General features: G+C 35.1%; 1 protein-coding gene across 1 annotated transcript in view; it reads right to left on the bottom strand.

The window, feature by feature from the left end:
* Positions 1 to 2318: 2318 nt before the first annotated feature.
* The window catches only part of LOC149782357 (F-box only protein 42-like), a 37669-nt gene continuing 17818 nt past the window's right edge, over positions 2319 to 22169 (bottom strand). The window contains exons 6-8 of the mRNA XM_089933735.1: positions 20816 to 20872; positions 9697 to 9816; positions 2319 to 3894 (exon numbers count right to left, since the gene is read on the bottom strand). Of these exons, the coding sequence (XP_089789861.1) occupies positions 3103 to 3894; positions 9697 to 9816; positions 20816 to 20872 (969 nt within the window). The 3' untranslated portion in view covers positions 2319 to 3102. The remainder of the gene's footprint in view (positions 3895 to 9696; positions 9817 to 20815; positions 20873 to 22169) is intronic.

Genomic DNA, 22169 nt, shown 5'->3' with positions numbered 1-22169 from the left:
GATAATATCACTCTATCCCTATGGTAAAGAGTTAGTTCCCTTTGTTACTGCAATGTAGGTGCTATCTGTCAACCAGTATGGTCATGCGATAAAGTTGTGTGGAGATGAAGTACCAAGGTACCAAGTATGCATGATGGGAAGTTATCAAAAACAACATTGTGTTCTGCAGCCTCCTGCAATACAGGCTAGAAGCATGGTATTACATACATGCCAACCCCTGACTTGGAAAGAGTAATCCAAGTGGACAAAAAAAAGAAAAGAGTAATCCACATATAATCTGATAAAAATTAAATGAGCATATGTACAAAATGATTTATTTATCCCTCTGGACTTTTATCATCAATTACTGCTTCAAGTTTTCATATATAACACTTTGAGCTTTAAAAAGCAACAGACTCTCATATTGCATTTCAAAACACTTTTTTACCAGCCGAGACTATACATGTTTTGTACCAGCTGAGACTATGAATGTTTTGCACTCCAGTAGAGTACTAAGTGGTGGGTTACAGAGCCTGGATCTGAATTCAGTTTGAATTATGTCAACAATACTGAACAATCTCTCACAGTCTTAATTAGAATGGTAAGAACCAATTTTCCTTTCATAACCTGATAAAGAAGAGGAAATGATATCTTCTAGTTATTGGGTCTTTTAGCTGGCAAATAAGATGAAAAAATCAACTCTGTCCACATGAAGTACATTGTCGGGTAGTGTTCCAAATTGATGCTTCAGGATTTCTCATTCTAATTTATCAGCATCTTTTCCTGCAGCATGGTGCATCATATGACAGAGACAACCTGATATGTACAATGATGGAGACATTTTTCAAAATATAGAATGCATTTCCTTTATGAATTCCAGTCATCACTGATGCAGTGTCAGCTGAAAACCCCATACATTTCTGCCAACTTATGTTTATTCAAAGTATTATCAAGCAAATAAATAAAAAAAAATGTTTTTTTTTCCAGTGGAATCTACTGTTAATTCTGGTAATGAAAGAAGAGCACTCTAACTTTGCCCTTTTCCTTGTCAAAGTCTCTTACACAGTCTGGGTACAACTTTCTCTCATCATAAACACCTCTCCTGTCTGCTGCAGTACTAAACGGCTCAATTTGTATGGCTTCTGCAACTTTAAGAAGTAAAGTATCTTCTGCTAAACACCAAACAATATTTGATGATTTTATTCTTGCACATGCATACTTTCTGCAATTTTGGAATCGGGGGAAACATCGTTTGAAGTAAGGACCAATGTAGTCTTCTATCGCTAGGGGAAGCCTGTGTTCTATTAAGAACTCAGTAGAAAATGCCTCTGCATTTATAAAATTCGTGTCCACAATTTAGTTCTACTGTAAAAAAGTTACCTTAGTATTGGAGTTAGTAAAACGAGCTGATTCACGCTTTTTTTTGTTTTACCACCACAACTAATCTTAGAATCCTTTCCACACAGCCTGCGAGGAGCGTGACGCTGCCCTAGAATGGAATGCTGTATTGAGTAATTCATGTATTCATCTCTGAATCGGGTTTTATTTTGTCTTTTCCTAATCCATCTGTGAAATTATTTGAAAAAAATTTTTGCTCTAACACAATGACTGACTTGAATAAATCTGACTTGACTTTTAGCACCTAATACCTACAGGCTGGTTCTGAATCAGATATGATTTAGAACAAAGAATCTGCAAGCAAAGATTAGAAGTTAGAAAACCAGTTTGTTCTCTCCTTACTAACCCATACAGCTGCTATAAATAGAAACCGAGGTCAAAGGTTTGAAAGTAGAAACCAGCATGTTTCTTGGAAATAGGGTAGCTGCTATAAATAGAACATAATGTAGGAAAGTACATGAAAGTCTACAGACAGGCATACTCTTATATCGTAGTTACATAGAAGCCGTCTTTCCTAGAATAGATTCTGTGGGATTAATGGGACGTTAATAAAAATGAGAAAACAAATTATCAATTTTTTGGGAGGGGAATGTACTGAAAACATAATCCGAATACATTTAAAGGTGTAATTTAGTGAAAAAATGTATAATGATTATGCCAAAAGCATAATGGTTGGCATGTATGTTATTATATCAGATATGGCACACACTTTATTGCTGCACATCATGATATGGTGTGGGAATATCATGTACTGCATCACAACAAAAACACTGATATTAACAACAGATATTGTTGTCATCATTTCAGCTCTTGCTTTGTAACACGGCTCAATTTTACATTAATACAGGACGTTGTATGTAATTATGGCATAACATTTAAACACTTGGTCTAATAAATGGAAACAATATGTAGATATTTGCAAGGAAAACAGAAGTAAGAGATTTCTCATAATGAATCCAAAGTTTAATACTGTATATTAGTATTAAATACAGGTACATACATATGTGATGAAATGTCCAAGAGTATGTAACTATGGAATTTTTTTTGATTGTTTGAGTGTCAATCTCACAAACATATTTTCTCTATTGTAACTGAAGTAAAGACAGTATTGAATAAATGCTGTATCTTGAAATATTTGTCTCTCAATGCTCCAAAAAAACCAATTTTTTTTAAATGCAGGAGAAATTTGATGAAAAGTTTTCTGTTGTTAATGAATATGGGGTGGGATCAAGTTCAAACCTACATCTGCAATCATATTTTGGTAGTCTCCATGTTTAATATTTCATTAATACTGAGACGGCTGAAGAATGCTGTATTGACAGACATAAATTACCGAGTTTTCTTCTTTTGGTGTGGCAATATGAAATAACATTTTTTCCTAATCTGAATTATTTGCTGTTTATTCCATTTACTACTTAAATTACTGTTTTAGAGATTAAAGCTGAAATGGATAAGAAATACACAAAATATTTCAGAGCCACCATTTCTTAAATAAATGCAGACAATTTTCAAATATGTGCTCAGCTGAAAGTTGGATCCAGATGCAAACAACACAGACTGATCTGTCAGTTCATAATGTGCTGGCAGATCAGGGTCTACACTGTTTGTTCAACTGATAACTCTTTATAAGCTACATAGACCTAGATCTGATGGTGCATCACATGATGGCAGATCTGGGTATGTGCAGTATGAATTGACTTGTACACATGTATGTTGAGTGACCCATTACAGTGTAATTTCAGGAGGAGTCAACAAATACAATGTGTTGCTGACGACATGAGATTTCAGCCCGACCCCTCTTTGCATAGTTTGAATGTCTTTCTCTATGCCTCCAAACATTATCAACTCTCCCCGCCCCTGAACTAGTGAATAAAATATTGTCTTAGGTGACCCCTCATCATATGATAGACATATTGGTCGCCATGTAACTTCTTTTGACGAGACAACTTTTGACAGATCCAACACGTGAACATTGGTACATGAGGTCCGAGAGACATTATTGGTTGATCTACCGTTAGTAACTGCAGAAGATTTTGAAGTTCTTTTGTCACTTTCCTCACTGGCGGAATCACTACTCTTCCTAAGTTTCTTTTCATATTTTAATAAAGTCTCAAGCTGCTTCTGTCTGTTTTTCATTGCATTTGGTCGAATACTTGGCATTCCTGGCCGAGGTCCTAGTGTCCCAACTACAAATGATTCACTTGTTTCCATTGATACATGTGATATACTCGTACCTGGAATAGGTTCTGAATGGGTCTTACATGCACCTTGTGAATGAAAAGTGTTTAGCGACTGGTTGAGAGATTCAGGGACATTTTGTGATGGGATTTCATTATCTTCATGGTCATTATTTTGATTAGTACGTCTTGGAATTGATCTTTGCCCTTGGGATGTTTCTGCTCTGGGTGGAATCCAAACTCTGCTTTGATGAGCAGTTCGAGGTCTAGTCGGTTGACTGGAAGAGGTAACTGCTGTTTGACTAGTGGATTTACTTAGAACTACTGCCGTGTTTCCCACCTGAAAATAGTACGATTGAGATAATTTCAACAACCACATCACCAAATCAGAATGATGATTATGTGTTTATGTCAGGCTGATCGTGCTGGATCAAGGAATAATCCATGAATTATAAATTTTCAAGACGGAAGCATACATTTGATCCAATTAAGCATAAAATAAAAGTCATAATAACCTACTTTTGTAGAGAGGGATAGCCAAGTGCATCCTATCACAAGTGTTAGGATTCTAGATCGGATAGTATGTACATGGCATGCATAAAAACCTGTAGTCTTGTGTTATATGCAAATATTTCTTCTAAGCCAGTAAAATGACAAAAATGACTTTCTTCTGTTATACTGGCATGGTACTAATGATAAAAATGACTTACATTGGCATGATACTAATGATAAAAATGACTTACATTGGCATGGTACTAATGATAAAAATGACATTGGCATGGTACTAATGAAAAAATGACATTGGCATGGTACTAATGATAAAAATTGCTGTTATATTAGCATGGTACTAATGATAAAAATGACATTGGCATGGTACTAATGATAAAAATGACTTGTACTGGCATGGTACTAATGATAAAAATGACATTGGCATGGTACTAATGAAAAAATGACATTGGCATGGTACTAATGAAAAAAATTACTTAAACTGGCATGATTCTAATGATAAAATTACTTACACAAGCATGGTACTTATAATAAAAATGACATTAGCATGGTACTAATGATAAAAATGACATTGACATGGTACTAATGATAAAAATGACTTATATTGACATGGTATCAATGATAAAAATGACATTGACTGGTATTAATGATAAAAATGATTTATATTGGCATGGTACTAATGATCAAAATAACTTATACTGGCATGGTAATAATGATAAAAATGACATTGACATGGTACTAATGAAAAAATGACATATTTACATGGTATTAGTGATAAAAATGACTTATATTGACATGGTAAAATGAGCTGCATGGTATCATTCATATTCAGTGACTGATCCATTATGAATTGCACCTCACCTTCAATATCCAAAAATAATCGCCACTACAGTCTGCTAAAATTTATGCATCCCCCTCATAACTGACAAATTTTAAACCATACCTTACTCTGTGCATCTGCATAATAAAACAGTGTAATGATAAAACCTTGACCTTTTTAAAGTAAAGTTTACATGATGAGTTGCATTGATTTAACATACTCTCATGCAGTTTAAAATGGCAGTACAATTATACTGTATACTTCATGCATGATACTTACCGCTATAACAGCAGAAACTGAAATAAAAGGAAGCAAAACCACAATGTAGAAATATGCCCATCATACAAATGTCACATTCTTTTGATAAAGAGAATGATGTGGTTTTGTCTCCCTTCATTTTAACTGTAGTTGTTATAACGGTATAAAGTACCTTGAATGGTGTATACAACATAAAAGTAAAAAACTGTCTTTTACCTGCACAAAGTTCCAACCCCTATAGTTCATCATTTCCATTTAGTTCTTGCATCTCCTCACAATAGGCTGGATTTATCATTGCAACATTTGTGTGCATGAAGCAAGGTATGGTTTAAATTTAGTAAGGTGAGAAGGGGAACATAATTTTGAGCAAGATTGTAATTGTACCAGGTAGATACTTCTCGAGAATGAAGGTGCGATACAATGCATAATGCATCAATTGTTGATTATAGAATAATCATTGTAGCATGAACAGTGCTTGAAAAATAAAATAAAAACAAATTCAAACAAAGTCTGTAAAACAAGTAACATGGGTCTTGGTGACCTACTTTTTTCAGATAAGGGTATAGTATTAGTCAAGATTTATCCCCTCACTAAGATTCATTGCCCTATGTACAGGCAAAAGAGTGCATATGAAGAAAAAAAACATGGCATGATGCAAACACAAAACATATGGTAGTCAAACAAGAATTGTAGGTAGCAGTAACCTTTTGCTTTATGTGTGTTACTAATGAATATGCAAGCACCCATCAAGCTTGATGATTTTGACATTAACTGTACTTGAGAAATAAACAAAATTTTATCAGAGCAGTGAAGCATGAAATATGAGTCACAGTGACCTTCGTTATAAGGATGTGTACTTGTCAAGGTGCATTCCCTCACCATGTTTAATGATTCCAGGTATGAACGTATGAATACAGGATGCCAAGACCCTATATGAGTGTGAGCTAAATGTAATGCTAATGTTCATGCAAACAAAAACTGAGCCCCCTTCCAAACTGGCATCTTGTCCCATCTTTCCAAACAAGCAGGCTGCACATCTTTACTTGTAACCATAACTACTATGTATATGACTTCATGTTTATAGACCTTGCAAGTGAGTGACACCATATGCATACATACCAACCTCTGGCAAGGAAAAAGTGTGTAAAAAGAGCAATCCGAGCAGAAAAAGAATAATCCACATATAACCTGATAAAAATTCAATGGGCATATGTACAAAATGATTTATTTATCCCTCTGGACTTTTAGCATCAATTACTGCTCCAAATATTCATATATAATGCTTTGAGCTTTAAAAAGCAACAGACTCGCATATTGCATTTCAAAACACTTTGTACCAGCTGAGACTATGAATGTTTTGCACACCAGTAGAACACTAAGTGCTGGGTTACAGAGCCTGGATCTGAATTGTTTTATTTCTGTCAACAATACAGAACAATCTCTCACAGTCAGCATTAGAATGATAAATGACCAATATTTCTTTCATAACCTGAGAAAAAAAGGAAATGTATACCTTTTAGCCGGGAAATAAGATTAAAAGGAAATCAACTCTGTCTGCATGAAGTACATTCATTCGTCAGGTAGAGTGCCAACTTGATACTTCATGAGTTCTCCTAATTTATTAGCAGCCTTTCTTGCAGCATGGTGCATTATATAACAGAGACAACCTGATATGTACAATGATGGAGACCTGTTTCAAAATATAGAATGCAACTCCTTTATGAATTCCAGTCATCACTGATGTAGTATCAGCTGAAATCCCCATACAATTCTGCCAACTTTTATTTATTCAAAGCAGTATCAAGCAAAAAACAAAATGTTTTCTCCAGTGGAATCTACTGTTGTTGTTGTTGTTGTTGTGGGGTTTAACGCCATTTTTCAGCACACGATAGGCTATGCATGGCGGCCAGTATTAATGGTGGAGGAAGAACCCAGGAAAACCCCGGAAAGAACCATCGACCCACGAGAAGCTACCGGCAAGCTTTCTCACATACCCATACTGGCTGAATCCGAGACTCAAACCGGCGCAGACAGAGGTGAGATGGCAGTGATCCCTAACGGACAGCGCTTTAGACCACTCGACCATTCGGGGCCCTGAATCTACTGTTAATTCTGGTATTGAAAGAAGAGCACTCTAACTTTGTCATTTTCACCATCAAACTCTCTTACACAGTTTGGGTACAACGTTTTGTCATCATAATCACTACTCTTGTCTGTTGCAATACAAAACAGCCCAATTTTCATGGCTTATGCAATTTTAAGTGAAGCGTCTTTTGCTAAACACCTAATAATATTGGAGGATTTTGTTCTTGCACATGCATATTTTCTGCAATTTTGGAATCAGGAAATATCCGTTTGAACAAAGGACCAATGTAGTCTTCTACCGTTAGGAGTAGTCCATGTTCTATTAAGAACTCAGTAGAAAACGCCTCTGCATTTATAAAATTCGTGTCCACAATTTACTTCTGCTGTAAAAAAGAAGTTGCCTTAGTACTGGAGTTAGGCTAGTCAAGCTAGTTCAATGTTTCTTTGTTTTACCACCATGACCAATATTAAAATCCCTTCCACACAGCCTGCAAATGGCATGAAGCTGCCCTAGAATGGAATGCTGTATTGTGTAATTCATGTATTCATCTCTGAATCCGTTTTTCATCTTTTCCTAATCCAGCTATGAAATTATCCGCAAAACATTTTCGCTCTAACACACACATCAACTACAATAAATATAACTTGACTTACAGCGCCAAATACCTACAGACTGGTTCTGTACCAGATATGAATTAGAAAGAAGAATCTGCAAAGATTAAAAGTTAGAAAACCAGTTTGTTCTCTCCTAAGACATACAGCTGCTATAAATAGAAATCGAAGTCAAAAGTTTGAAAGTAGAAACCAGCATGTTTCTTGGAAATAGGGCAGCTGCTATAAATATAACATAATACTGTTAGGAAAAGTGCATGCAAGTCTACAGACTAGCGTGGTAGTTACATAGAAGCCGTCTTTTCTAGAATACGGTCTTTGGGATTAACCGTTTACCTCATACAGCATAGTGACAAAGTGCAGCACGCTATAAATAGAACACCTGTTACCTAGTCGACAGCATACTACGCATTGGCCTGCCTGTGAACTGTTGAGCAATGTAGTGTATGTTACGTTTAACAGCAATTTTAACCATTTTACATTTTTGATACACATTATATGTGGAAAAATTTAAAAATAAAGTCTGAATGTTATATCTGTGTAATTTGTTTTCACGGAAGAATTTTTTTATGTGCTTTAAAATCTTGAGAGAACTTGTTCACCTTCATGTCACTGAGGCCGCGTGACCCAACCGTAGCTGCCATTTCCCGTACTCGAAATTTACGTGTTTTTCGTTTATAGTTGTGTTTTTAATTGTGAAAACTTTGTAAGTACTGAATGAAATCCGTGACTGCCATTATGGAGAGAGTGGAGATTACGACCCAGTTACTTTAAATAGCAGATATTGACCAGTGCATAAACAGCGACCACGTGATCCGACGTAATTGTCATTCGCAGAAATGAATGTAGTATCTAATAGGGGGGTTTTCCCCGAAGGTGGCGCTACGAAAACCAGCTCAAAATGGCTGATGTTTACAGCAGGCGTCAAAAGGTGCTTCTATGCGAATGGCGTAGAGGCATCAAAAGGCACTTCCATGCAATTGGAGTAGAGGTGTGTAAAGACACTTGCATGAGGTAAAGGGTTAATACAATTTTAATAAAAATGAGAAAAATTATTAAAAATTTTTGGGAGGGGGATGAACCAAAAACTCATAATCCGAATACATTTACGCACAAGGATTAATTTAGTTTAAAAAAAAGGGTAATGATTATGCCAAAAGTGTAATGGTTGGCATATATGCATATGAATGATTGTTAGTGTATGAGTTAAGTGTTTATATATCTAGCAAGCAGTGACTCCATATCTGAGATGATTGTTATGAGTATGACTTGGTGTTTATATAACTTGTAAGCAGGGTTACACCATATCTGAGATGATTGTTATGTGTATGACTTGGTGTTTATATAACTTGTAAGCAGGGTGACACCACATCTGAGATGATTGTTATGTGTATGACTTGGTGTTTATATAACTTGTAAGCAGGGTGACTCCATATCTGAGATGATTGTTATGTGAATGACTTGGTGTTTATATAACTTGTAAGCAGGGTGACTCCATATCTGAGATGATTGTTATGTGTATGACTTGGTGTTTATATAACTTGTAAGCAGGGTGACACCACATCTGAGATGATTGTTATGTGTATGACTTGGTGTTTATATAACTTGTAAGCAGGGTGACTCCATATCTGAGATGATTGTTATGTGTATGACTTGGTGTTTATATAACTTGTAAGCAGGGTGACACCACATCTGAGATGATTGTTATGTGTATGACTTGGTGTTTATATAACTTGTAAGCAGGGTGACTCCATATCTGAGATGATTGTTATGTGAATGACTTGGTGTTTATATAACTTGTAAGCAGGGTGACTCCATATCTGAGATGATTGTTATGTGAATGACTTGGTGTTTATATACCTTGCAAGCAGGGTGACACCATATCTGAGGCACACCATATACTTTGTTGTTCACCTTGACCTCTTCCCAAAGCCACGGTTCATCAGATTTAATGGTAAGCAACCAAAAGTCACTAAATATCTGAAAATGAAAATAGAATGCTGCTTGGAGACAAAGTTCTGTACAACTCATGCTTTGGATGCAATGCAAGTTATTTTAATGCACTTTTGTTTCTTTATAGGTACAATCCAATTTTATGCACATGGCTTCCAGTATATTTGGTGGAGGAATAATCCTGGGAACCACTGGAACAATCACCAACCCACAGGAAGCTACTGGCAATCTTTCTCAAATACACATTTTGGCTGAGCCAAGGCTCACACCCATGTGGACAGCAGTGAGATACCAGTGACCTGGAAAGACAAGTACCTTCGAACACTCAGCCACCAAGGGTCTCCAAGTAAAATTCAATGGAAAAGTTCTACAGATAATAATAGTGATACTGTCCTTCAATATTAATGACCTCAAAATCAATTAGGATTCTTTCCTTTTTTTGTAAGAAATATGCACATCAAATGGGACAAACATGCAAAACTGAAATTCACACAAACTTCATATATAATTTGCTATATGTATAAGGTTCATTTGCTGAAAATTTGTACCTTTTATTCTTACTCGTTATGAAGAAATTTAAGAAAAACAGATCATCTCTCTCGAGCCGTCTTGAATAGAACAATGCGCTTCCCTCCCCCGTAAATATAGCAGCTGTGACGTCATTTGAGACACTGTACACACTGGCATTGCTGATAATGAATTATGGAGAACTCGCCCCGGGAGAACTCATCCCAAGTGTTAGAAGTCACCTCATGGTGGTTGTCAAAGTCGCCCCAAGGATCATATATATTAATTCTGAGATGTCACCACATAGTTGTTAAGGATTTATTTATTGTTGTTTTTCTTCAACTTGATAACTTATTAAATCTATAAAATTTGCAACTTTTCAATTCGATCAACTCCGCTTCTGTATGTAACGAAAAAGAAGTGGTATCTATCCCTTTCACTCTGCTCTTCAAATCATTAAATGCATTTTAATTGGAAAAATAGAGCAGGTGTAAGCATGATGTGACATCTGCAGTTTTATACATGAAAGGGCTCCAACCTAATAACTAAAGTCATCCTGAGACGACTTTATGGTATGAACCTCTATAACCCGAAATCGACTGAGTTCTTGCTGACCATCAATAATCCAAAGGGTTATAGTATCATCTCTCTAACTGAACAATTTAATCTGATTTTTCATTGAGATTTGTTAACCACTGATGAATGATACTTGAATTTGATAAAAAGCATCACTGGCATCTACTCAGGGAATCCAGTCGCTATTCACTTCAACATCATGGCTAATGCACACAATTCGGACGGTTTCTGAAAGCTATCGTGTACTACACCCATCATTTAGTTTATTTCTTCTTTTTTTGTCAGTGTTCATAATTTTATTATTTCTCAATAAAACAAACTATTTAAAGTTGAACAAGAAGTTTTAAAAAATATTGCAATACTAAACTGCTGATGCATAATAAACAGGATTACTTATTTTATTATATATAACAATACCATGATCACGCATACTAACGAGATTTTGTTAGTTTAAATGCATATTTGAACTGCTCAACGTACTTGGGACATAATGAGAAGATCATCTTTAAAAGAAATTTAAATCCTGGACTAAACTGAGTAACATTTCACATGGTCTGAATCAGCTTAGAAGTTTGGAGAATCAGCCAGATATATGGGCCGAATCAGTCAGTGATTTGTACCGAATCAGCCTGGCCTGAGTTTGAGAGCAATTACCACATTAATGAATAATGTTAGTATAATAGATTTATCAATCAAAAGAGTTAACAGTAACAATTGTTTAAAAATTGTATCATGTTCCGGTGTGTGTAGTTATAAGAAATCTAATGAGTTTATATGAACATACATACTTTCAATTATAAGTGATTTATTTTTCTAGTATCGACATTACACAAACAAGATGAATGCAGAATGGGAAGGAGGGGTTTATTATACGAGTGGAAAACAGCCTTGAACGTAAGTGTGGAAAAAAATGCATATTCATCTGATGCAGTTATATACAAAATCAAACGTGCATAATAAATTGATGTTGGAAACATTGAATGAAAAAAGCGTAAACATTTCTTTAATGTTATTTCATTTGGTAGATAATTTCTTACTTTTAAAGATGGAGAAAAAAAAAAAGAAGAGTAAAATAACTGAGGATTGTTCCAGAACTGATATTATTCACACAATTTAGAGCTGCACATTGAACCATCTTGTTTCTACTTGACACCTTGCTGCACAAACTGAATACAACTCTTATATATTAATCGTCTCAAATGACGTCACATCCTGTTTGTATGGAATGTAAGTGTGGAAGAAAATTTTGGGGCAGGTTCTTTCCGTGTGATCTTGGAATACAGGACAATATTTTGCACGAAATGTTTGTGCAAATACAATAGATGCAAAGAAAAAATAGTCGGGATACATTATATACACAAACTACTAAATATCCTCCTTGTCTCCTTTAAATTTGACTGAAGTTTACCCCTTAAAACTTAGGTCTTTATCAGAAATGAACTACAATTGGCATCTTCTACTGGTAATTTCTGTGGTGCTAACCCCCAAAACAAAGTTCTTTCTACAAACAAACCATAAACCTTTTTACCTTGACAGGATGTCAATCACTGCCAATGCCCTGTCCATAATTTTAGTCACTTGTCCATAGTTTTGCGAAATTAAATATTGACATTGTTGTCCAATATCAACATTTTTGAGAAACCTCACTAAGTATGCATATTTTTATTTCAAGCAAAACTGTTACTTTGATAGGCTCTCCACCCCCTTTCCATACAAAAGCGATAATGAAGTGGGTGATAACAAATCAATATTACTGAAGTGCATCTTTATTCTATTAAGATCATCTGATCATAATTATTGGTGCATATCTTACTTCTGTTAAGATTATCTTATCTGTTATTCCGAGTGATCATGAATCGCACTGCTGTATGTAACTTATCCAACATTCACCATGAATCCCACTGCTTTATTTAACTTGTCCAAAGTTCATCGTGAACCCAACCATTTTTAACTTGTCCATAATTCATGGATCCCACTCCTTTATTTAACTTATCCAAAGTTCATTGTGAACCCAACCATTTTAACTTGTCCACAATTCATCATGGATCCCACTCCTTTATTTAACTTGCCCAAAGCTCATCGTGAACCCAACCATTTTAACTTGTCCACAATTCATCATGGATCCCACTCCTTTAATTAACTTTTCCAAAGTTCATCGTGAACCCAACCATTTGAACTTGTTCGCAGTTCATCATAAATGCCACTCCTTTATTTAACTTCATAGCAGCCAACCTTCGAGGCTCACAGTTAGTGCAAACAGGGATAAGAAGTTGTGAATTTGGACATGAATTAGTGAAAAATAACATGACAATAACTCCATCCACTCTGACCGTCAATACTACACTATATCAAGTTCGCAATATAAAACTAAAACACTACATATATGCAGAAATATTTATTTATCAAGACATGATACTGTGGCAGACTTGAACTGCCTCAACTGATTGATCGTAAATCTGTTTTCTAAACAGTTCAGACTTCTTGCCTGCTGGTTGATCTTGGTGACTAAAATTGCTGACAAATTTTCTGCAGCTAAGGAGGCCCTAAATTCTGGCTTATTTTTCCTCACTAGAAAAATACTCTTTCGCTGTCACTGTTGCTGTGAGGAATGCACAGGAGCTGCAGCACTTTTGGTTCTTTCATAGGACAATTTGTAAGTAATTTCCGAAAACTCACAAATAATGCTTCAGCATTAGTAGCCTGCAGGTCTTCCGCCGATGGCTTAAAATATTCTAGAGCTGAAATCTGCAAATTCTTGATTTTCCCAACTTCTACGTGTTTTTTGCAACCAACGTGCTTCCTCACATCGTCTCTGCGATGGCACACTGAGTGCAGAAAGAATGATGAATATCAATGTTTAATGACAGAATACACGGACAATTTTTGATATGTTCCATATTAAACTTCACTTTTTGAGTAATACATTTCTTTTTCCTTGGTGGTGAAGACATTTTCAAAATCTTACATGTGATGCTGAATGGTAACTCAAATCGGTGTTGCACGGAGCAAAATTCCGGTTAGGCCCCAGTTTCTCTCAAAAGCATTTTTAAAACTACTCTTATAAATACAGATTAAAATAGGCTAAAATGCTTGCTACCAGGCCAACTGTACTAATCGGCTGTAAATCTACTAATATCGCGACCAGCAATACCGGACCTTTTCGGCAACTTCGAATAACATGACTAGCACTTAACAGGAAATCGGTTATTTTATTAAAGATTTAAAATAATTGAGGATTGAAGAATTTGTGAATTTCGGCTGGCGGCATGAATCCGTGAATCGCTGAAAAAGTCGTGAAATTCACACCAAATTCGCGAGGGTTGGCAGCTATGTAACTTGTCCAAAGTTCATCATGAATCCAACCATTTTAACTTGTTCATAGTTCATCATAAATGCCACTCCTTTATTTAACTTGTCCAAAGTTCATTGTGAACCCAACCATTTTAACTTGTCCACAATTCATCAAAGATCCCATTGCTTTATTTAAATTGTTCACAGTTCATTAGAGTCATTTGAGGGCTGCCTCTGCTGAGTCCTTGAGAAAAGGTTTTAGGTCCCACTGGCCTGTCATTTTATAGCCAATAATGTGTTAAAAGCGCTGTTAAATCTAACAAAACAAACATAATGATAACAGATGTTTAAACTCAATGCAGAGAGCATTCTAAAACACTTAAGTGATAGAGCTATAGAGTCTAATAAATGAGACGAACTCTGGTATGCTGCATATTTGCTGATAAAGATTTAGTTCTTAAAACCGATACTGTGAACTGCAGTCTACATTCTTGTAGTGTTTTCCACAATAACTATGGTGAGAATGTAGCAGTAAACAGTTCCGACAACAAATTCAACTGATTTCTGCTCATTAGATCTTAAGTTGTTACGTCCAAATGAAATGTAATGGAAAAATCTGATCTACAGCAATGACCTTCAACATCAAACTACTTAATAAACAAGAGTCTCAAGTTGGCATGATACAACTTACTTGGCTTACATAACTTAATTTACCATATCACTAAGCACACTTCTGAAGTACTGTAAGAACAGAACTGCAAAATAGCTCCCAACATCAATCATGTCAAGTTTTACCGTTATTACCATGTCTGAAAAAAATGTATTTCCAAAGACAAAGCTATACTTAATATGTGATGTTTCAATTCACAACCAAACTCATCCAAGATCTTGATGACACTATTCTATTTACAATATTTTTTACATGAAGTAACAAGCTCAGTAAGTTACATGCAAGATCACTTAGGCATGATTCCCACTCATTATCATACTTGTTTGAGATCATGAGGACATAAACCATATTCCACATCTGATAACAATCAGATTTGAAATATAGCCTATAGAATGGTAACAAACACAGTCTTCAAATGCAAGATCATCTAATTATTATGCAATGATCTCACTCATCAAATAATCTGAAATCATGATGACAAAATCTGATCTCACTTATTATCAACCCATTCCATGATCGTGATAATCTAAGCCCATTTTCTAGGGGGCAAAAAACTGAAAAGAAATATAGCCTCTTTGAGTGGTAATAAACTCGCCAATCAGATGCAAGCTCATTTCATTAATATGCATGAAAACAAATATGCCATCAAATGCCCAATTAAACAACAATATAATCCCTTTTGGTTGAGTCAAATTGGCTTATCTAGTAATATTCTCCATCTTTATGTTTAATGATGCTACTAAAAAATATGGGTCAGACAAAACAATTTAATTATCCTTCTTTTTTCAGTTATTCCTGAAGCATTCATTCTCACAAAAAGATCTCTTTTTGTCTCACCTACATATTGTTACTAGCATGATGAACAGGTAAGTAAATTATGTTACATGTTGTCGGTGACCTCACTTTGAAGCAAATTCGAGTTTTGCATATGTGCTTTTTGACAAAATATGATTTATCCACTTGAATGCTTCATCTAGATTAACCATACTGAGAGAGAGAGAGAGAGAGCATGTGCCTCCAATGTGGAGAGCTCTCAACATATTTACTGTATTTTCCGGCGTATAAGTCGATGTGGAGTATAAGTCGAATTGACCAATTTTGTAAATTTTCCATCCTTCGTCCATATATAAGTCGATTCGGAGTGTAAGACGAGACCAGGTCAATAACTTGGCTTTGTATTTTATACTACCGGTAGTAACTTCCGGTTGCATGAATATTGATGGTATCGTTGTATGATATTCCATATTACCGGCAATCGTGAAATTGCATTACCGATGCTAACATGCTTGTGATTTTACTTCTGAACTGCTATATTTTGTTATCAATTGACACAGCTGAATAAACAGTCCATGCTTGTCTTATTATAATTGAAAGCACATCCATGTTGTAGTTCATTTTATTACCTGTAGTTACGAACGTAACTTATACAAACTTGTCATTTTCTATCGTAAGTTTGAAAGTCACGGACTCTGTTAAATCGATTCGTATATACATACATACATACATACATACATACATACATATATATATATATATATATATATATATATATATATATATATATATATATATATATATACTATTTTTTAAGTGTTTGTTCTGTTTGGACTTGGATATAATTAACATTTTATTACTAATCTATTCAATGCTATACCCCACTATTATCTTTATCGGCGAGTTCGAATACAAAGTAATGGGTATGATCTCTTGTCCTTATAACAAATTTTGTATGGACAATGACTTCAATAAAATGTTGACAGATTTTCATTTCCCTAAAAGAAGCCTCATTTCCCTACTGGCAGCCTCGCTGATTTGACCTATTCTGTCGATTCTTGCCCTCAATCTGGTTTCAATTATAGCCAAAGCGCTAAGCACGTTTAATTACCGTGTAAATAACGCTGTGGTTGCTGTGACAATGTACATCGTAATTAAAACAAGAATGAATTGTTGATTTAGAGGTGTTTATTGATAATGGAATATAGTAGGCTTGTAATACATGAGGATTATCACAATCGTCAGGTAACTCAAAATACCGTCTTTTTTCTCTTTGCAAAAGCTACAAATAAAAATCGCCCTGAATAAAAGAACGATCTTGTACATCGACAATTTTTTTCATCTCTCACTCTCTCTCTCGTGCGCACACACACAAGCACGCGCGCGCTCACAATATATCTGATTTTAGTTTAGTTTAAACCATATTTGTTTTAATTATGATATCCATTGCAACAAGAGCCACGTGGCTGTGCATGCTATGAAAAGATTGATCAAAATATACCGAACTCATTAAAATGTGCCCGTACTATAGCAATGAAAACAATGCCCATGGCTAAATTCATTATTTACATCTAGAGAAGGGAGTGGGCATCATTTCCTGTTGTACTTAATCCCATTGATATTAAAAACGGGTAGCGTAATTGATGCGGATTAATGATAAAGAACAATGGGGTACCGGCAATATGGTAACTAGTATCGGTAGCTAAAGCCAATATCAAGGTCTAAACAATTGCGGCAACTGGCTTTGATTGTTGTTGGAAACCAAAGACCGATTTATCAACAACTGGTATAATCAAAGAGTGACACCGAATCGTCAGCTGGTTAAGAATGAATACAGGTGAAGTGTTGACATTACAATTTGCTTTAAACTGAATTGCGAAACTAAAAATCATGGATCACTGATGATCTATGAGTACTGGTAGTCCATCTATATATCTGATTTTAGTGTAGTTTAAACCTAATTTATTTGAGAAACTTTGTCAAATACAATTAGAAACATATGATTTGGGGGATTCAGTAGAATGCATGATCTACATTATTTTATAAATAATCATAGAACGCTCGAGTTAATATGGATTACATCCCTTTGTAGGATCAATTGGATCAATTAAAAAGCTATGCCGGTAACTGCTCACGTGTGTCCAACATTATGCTGGAAAATCAAATATTAATGGACCAGTTATTTCATATCTTTTTTTTAGGAACAAACAATATACTTTGAATTAGTTCAGTACACTATAGAGTATAGACCGTAAGTGTGCTATGCGGCCCGGTGAAGTTTTTACCGGTACGGTAAATTGTTTTCTTTTATTTTATGTTTGAGAAATAAGAAAAAACATGCAGAATGCAAAATAAATAATGACAAAACTTACAAATATAAACACAGTCATATTAGTTTATGACAATTTATTGACATAGTAATTTAACATGAATTTGTACTTCTATGTGACCTATTTTCGATTATGCCGATTATAGATCAATGTCAATAGCATACCGGATACTGTAATCCATATATAAGTCGATGCAATTTCAATGACACAATCCATATGTAAGTCGATTCGGAGTATAAGACGAAGACCGAACTTTCAAGTCAAAAAGTATCGACTTATACGCCGGAAAATACGGTAAAGGGAGCTAACACTTATTTTAGCTGACATAATGTTGAATATAGTTACTATACACTAAAACTGTTATGAGTGATCACCTGTCATTTCCGACCACAATCATAATGCATGGATCAATTTTATTACACAAACGTGCTGTCCTGAGCAATCAGATGCTGAATGCAACCAGCAACCATGCTGTCTTGGCAAAATAAGCATTTTGACACTGCTATGAATGAATGACCGCAATTGCAAAAATGGGGATAAACTCCATCTACCTTTTTTTAATCCAATGACTATTTGTATGTTCTATAAAAAAAAAAAAGAGGGTGCCTACTGGTATCTGAAATTTTGTAGGTATACTCTAAGTGTTTCATTTTGTCTATTGTAAACCAGACTAAAAGTACCTGTAGTTTCCAGCACTTAGCCAAGTTCCTGGCTGTATCCAACTCTATGAATAACTCGCGAGAACAGAGACAGACACCACTGACCTTTATGCAATCATTTATAACGTTTACTTGAATAGTAAAGATTATTCTGATCAAAACATGCATGATAAGAAAAAAAGAAAAACGGATTCTGGCTACCTAGTTTGTATATACCGAAAGATGGTACAGTCCGTGAGCCAGACTAATATACATGTTGAAAATTTGCTATTGCTGTGCCCAAATTAACATAATGGTCATATATATTGTCTTTCAAGTTAATCTGTATTGCCTGGGGGTGAATGAGATCTTTGTCTGATTGTGTTACAGGCTTGTGATGTTTATTGCACCCCCACCCCCCACCCGGAGGTTAGAGATTACATCCCAGTCACCACATCTATTCAAGTTGGTGCAACCGGGTTGCACACTTTGTTTATAGAGTTAATTCTTGTATGTCTTCTTTGAATGTAGCCATTGACTTTTCTCTCTGATTATATGATTATGTTTCTGGATGAGATAATTTTTTCTTTTTATTTCATTAATTGTTAGATATGCAATGCACATGTATAGATTTATCATATTTTCCCAAAGCCTAGTCAAAAACTGTCTTTACAGTCATTATTACAACTGGGCACTAATAATGTTGAAACCTAGTACCTTAATAACAATGGAAGAACTGCCAACTAAAACTAGACAAATTTTAATGCTGGAGAAAATAATTATGTAATTGAAAGAAGTGAATAAAGAGTAGACCACTCGCAAAATAGTGGTTTAAACATCTGTAAAACAAATTTATTGCATTATAAAGAGAAAGGAGTAAACCAGAAATGATTTCATATGCTAATACATGTACATATGTATGATCTTCAAATGTAAATAAAATTTCATGTTTAATTATAGAAGCATATTTTTATTGCTATATAATTTTGTTTTCTGATGAATGCATACAATATTTTAACAAGAACTATTAACAAAAAATAGAATATATGTACAGTGATTTTGGTTATGTTTCTTTAAACTGTTTTGAAACTGGACCTTGGAAACTGGTCTTTTTGTCCAATCCAGTTACAAGAGACCACCTGTCTAATTTTATCTGGCAGAAGGGGCGATCTCTCATAACAGGTTTCACTGTACTAAATTTCTCAAAATATGCAGACAGAAACTAAAGTTATTATATCCCCTCAGGAGATACTCAAATCAACACATGATTACCAATACATGTAATTGTTGCCTTTCCTTTCCACCCTCCAAAAAATCTGAATATGCTTTTTTATTCGTTAGTATTAACCATTAAAACATTTTATGAAGTTTACTGTCCTTCTCATCCTGAACATGTATTGCTTGTTGGATGCCATTTTTAGAACAGCTTCATCATGCTGAATGAAACAATATGTGGTGTTTAAAGCATCTGCGTTACTCCTGTTAAGTTATTATGGATTCCTGACCGACTTGACTTAATCTAATTATGAAACACGAATCCAACTCAAATATGGGCAAGCCAAAATCTGGTTATTATCATGTTTCCATATTTTTGCTTTTACTATGCCTGTCATTTCTCAATGATTTATGGTCCAATAAAAAAGGCTGGCATGTCAGATGCCCTGCAGCACACCTAGTTCAACAACAGTAAACAATAATACCCCCATTGCTGAGGTATAAACATGAATTAAATAATTAAAATGAAACAGAGCAAGAGAAAGACAGACAATGAAACAGTGATTTATTAAATGTACCCACAACTGATGACTGGTTTACTTTGTTCCCCAATGACATGACAGATAAAGATATAAAAAAAATTTCTAGTAAATTCTTCCAGCAGACATAATTTATTGAATGGTTTTGTCAAACTTCAAGTGGATATAATTTATTGCATGGTTTTATCAGACTTCAAGTGGATATAATTTATTGCATGGTTATATCAGACTTCAAGTGGATATAATTATTGCATGGTTTTATCCGACTTCAAGTGGATATAATTATTGCATGGTTTTCTCAGACTTCAAGTGGATATAATTATTGCATGGTTTTATCAGACTTCAAGTGGATATAACTGACTGCATGGTTTTATCAGATTTCAAGTGGATATAATTTATTGCATGGTTTTATCAGGCTTCATGTGGATGTAATTATTGAATGGTTTTATCACACTTCAAGTGGATATAATTACTGCATGGTTTTACCTGATTTGGTCCTCCACATCCGCCAAGAATAAATATATGATCATCATCTATTGTAATCTGAAATAAAGAAAAATATCTTGAAACAATTTAAATTCCAATATGGTAATTTTTAAACATTTTATCTTACTAAATCTTTGGCCCAGATTGTGGGTGACCAAAGATAAACTGATTCTTCATTTAACAGATCTGGCCTCTCTGGCACCAACAATTCTTAACACCTTGTCCTAAGACATCACATTGGCTCAAACCAAATTGAACATAAATTTAATTCAATGGAATAACTTGATTTTAGACCAAACTTTTAAAGCCTGGTCACAATTTCTGTTGGCATAATCCAGGCCCAGCGGTTTGATCTTTCATATGAAGTGTTTCAGGGCAAGGATGGAAAACCCCATTAAGAAATAACTCAGAATGAGCTGAAAGTTGGTTGGGTTAGTGTGTGTGTGTGTGATTTGGATTTTTAACGTAGCTTTAACAATTTTTCAGTCATATCGCTACATTGTCTGCAGTGTGACGGTTTATAGTGATGTCTAGCACTGGGGCATCATGCTGCAGACACATAGCATGATGTCCCACCCAGTCACATTATCCTGACACCAGGCCGACCAGTCCTAACACTAACCTCTTAATGCTGAGCACCAAGCGAGGCAGCTGTTAGTACCATTTTTATAAGTCTTTGGTATGACTCGACCGGTGATCGAACCCACGACCTCCTGCATCCGAGGCGGATGCTCTAACCACTAGGCCACTGGAGCGGTTGGGATAGTAAATGTTTTGTTACTTGTTCAGAATTTTAAAGTAAGAATCAAGGACAAATGGCAATTTTCAAGCAGTTTCATGAAAATCTTGAGTGTTGGGCAATTGCACCCTTTTAGATCTTTTCCAGTCCTGTATGTCCAAGTCTACCTAAAAAGGAGTTAATATCTGAAATGACTATCTAATCAACACACAACATACAAAATAAAATCCATGCAACTAAAACTGTTTGTGGAGTAAACAAGTTCTTTCATAATACAAGCTTAAACTCTTGCAAAAGACAAACAATATCTCTTGACAATGAAGTCATCAGCATTCAAAATTCCAGTAGTCGTATTCCATGATGTACAGAAACAGCAACAAACAAACTAGAAATGCCTCCATACAGGATAAAATAACCCAGAAAATGTGCAGTCATGTGGGTGTTTGGGGGGGGGAAGGGGGAATGATTTATTTTAAGATCAAACTCTCAAGAAGAATATAATTACATAATGACCTGCAGATCTGAAGTTCATAATCTGAATATCTGCAAACATATATGCACAATTTATCCCAAACTGTGAGAGTTGCTATACACGCTAATGTTTTTTTGATGGCA

The sequence above is a fragment of the Sinohyriopsis cumingii genome, chromosome 15, assembly GCF_028554795.1.
Source record: "Sinohyriopsis cumingii isolate HCF-2022 chromosome 15, ASM2855479v2, whole genome shotgun sequence".
In the NCBI taxonomy this organism is placed as follows: Eukaryota; Metazoa; Mollusca; class Bivalvia; order Unionida; family Unionidae; genus Sinohyriopsis; species Sinohyriopsis cumingii.
This window is presented reverse-complemented; position numbering and strand designations above follow the sequence as displayed.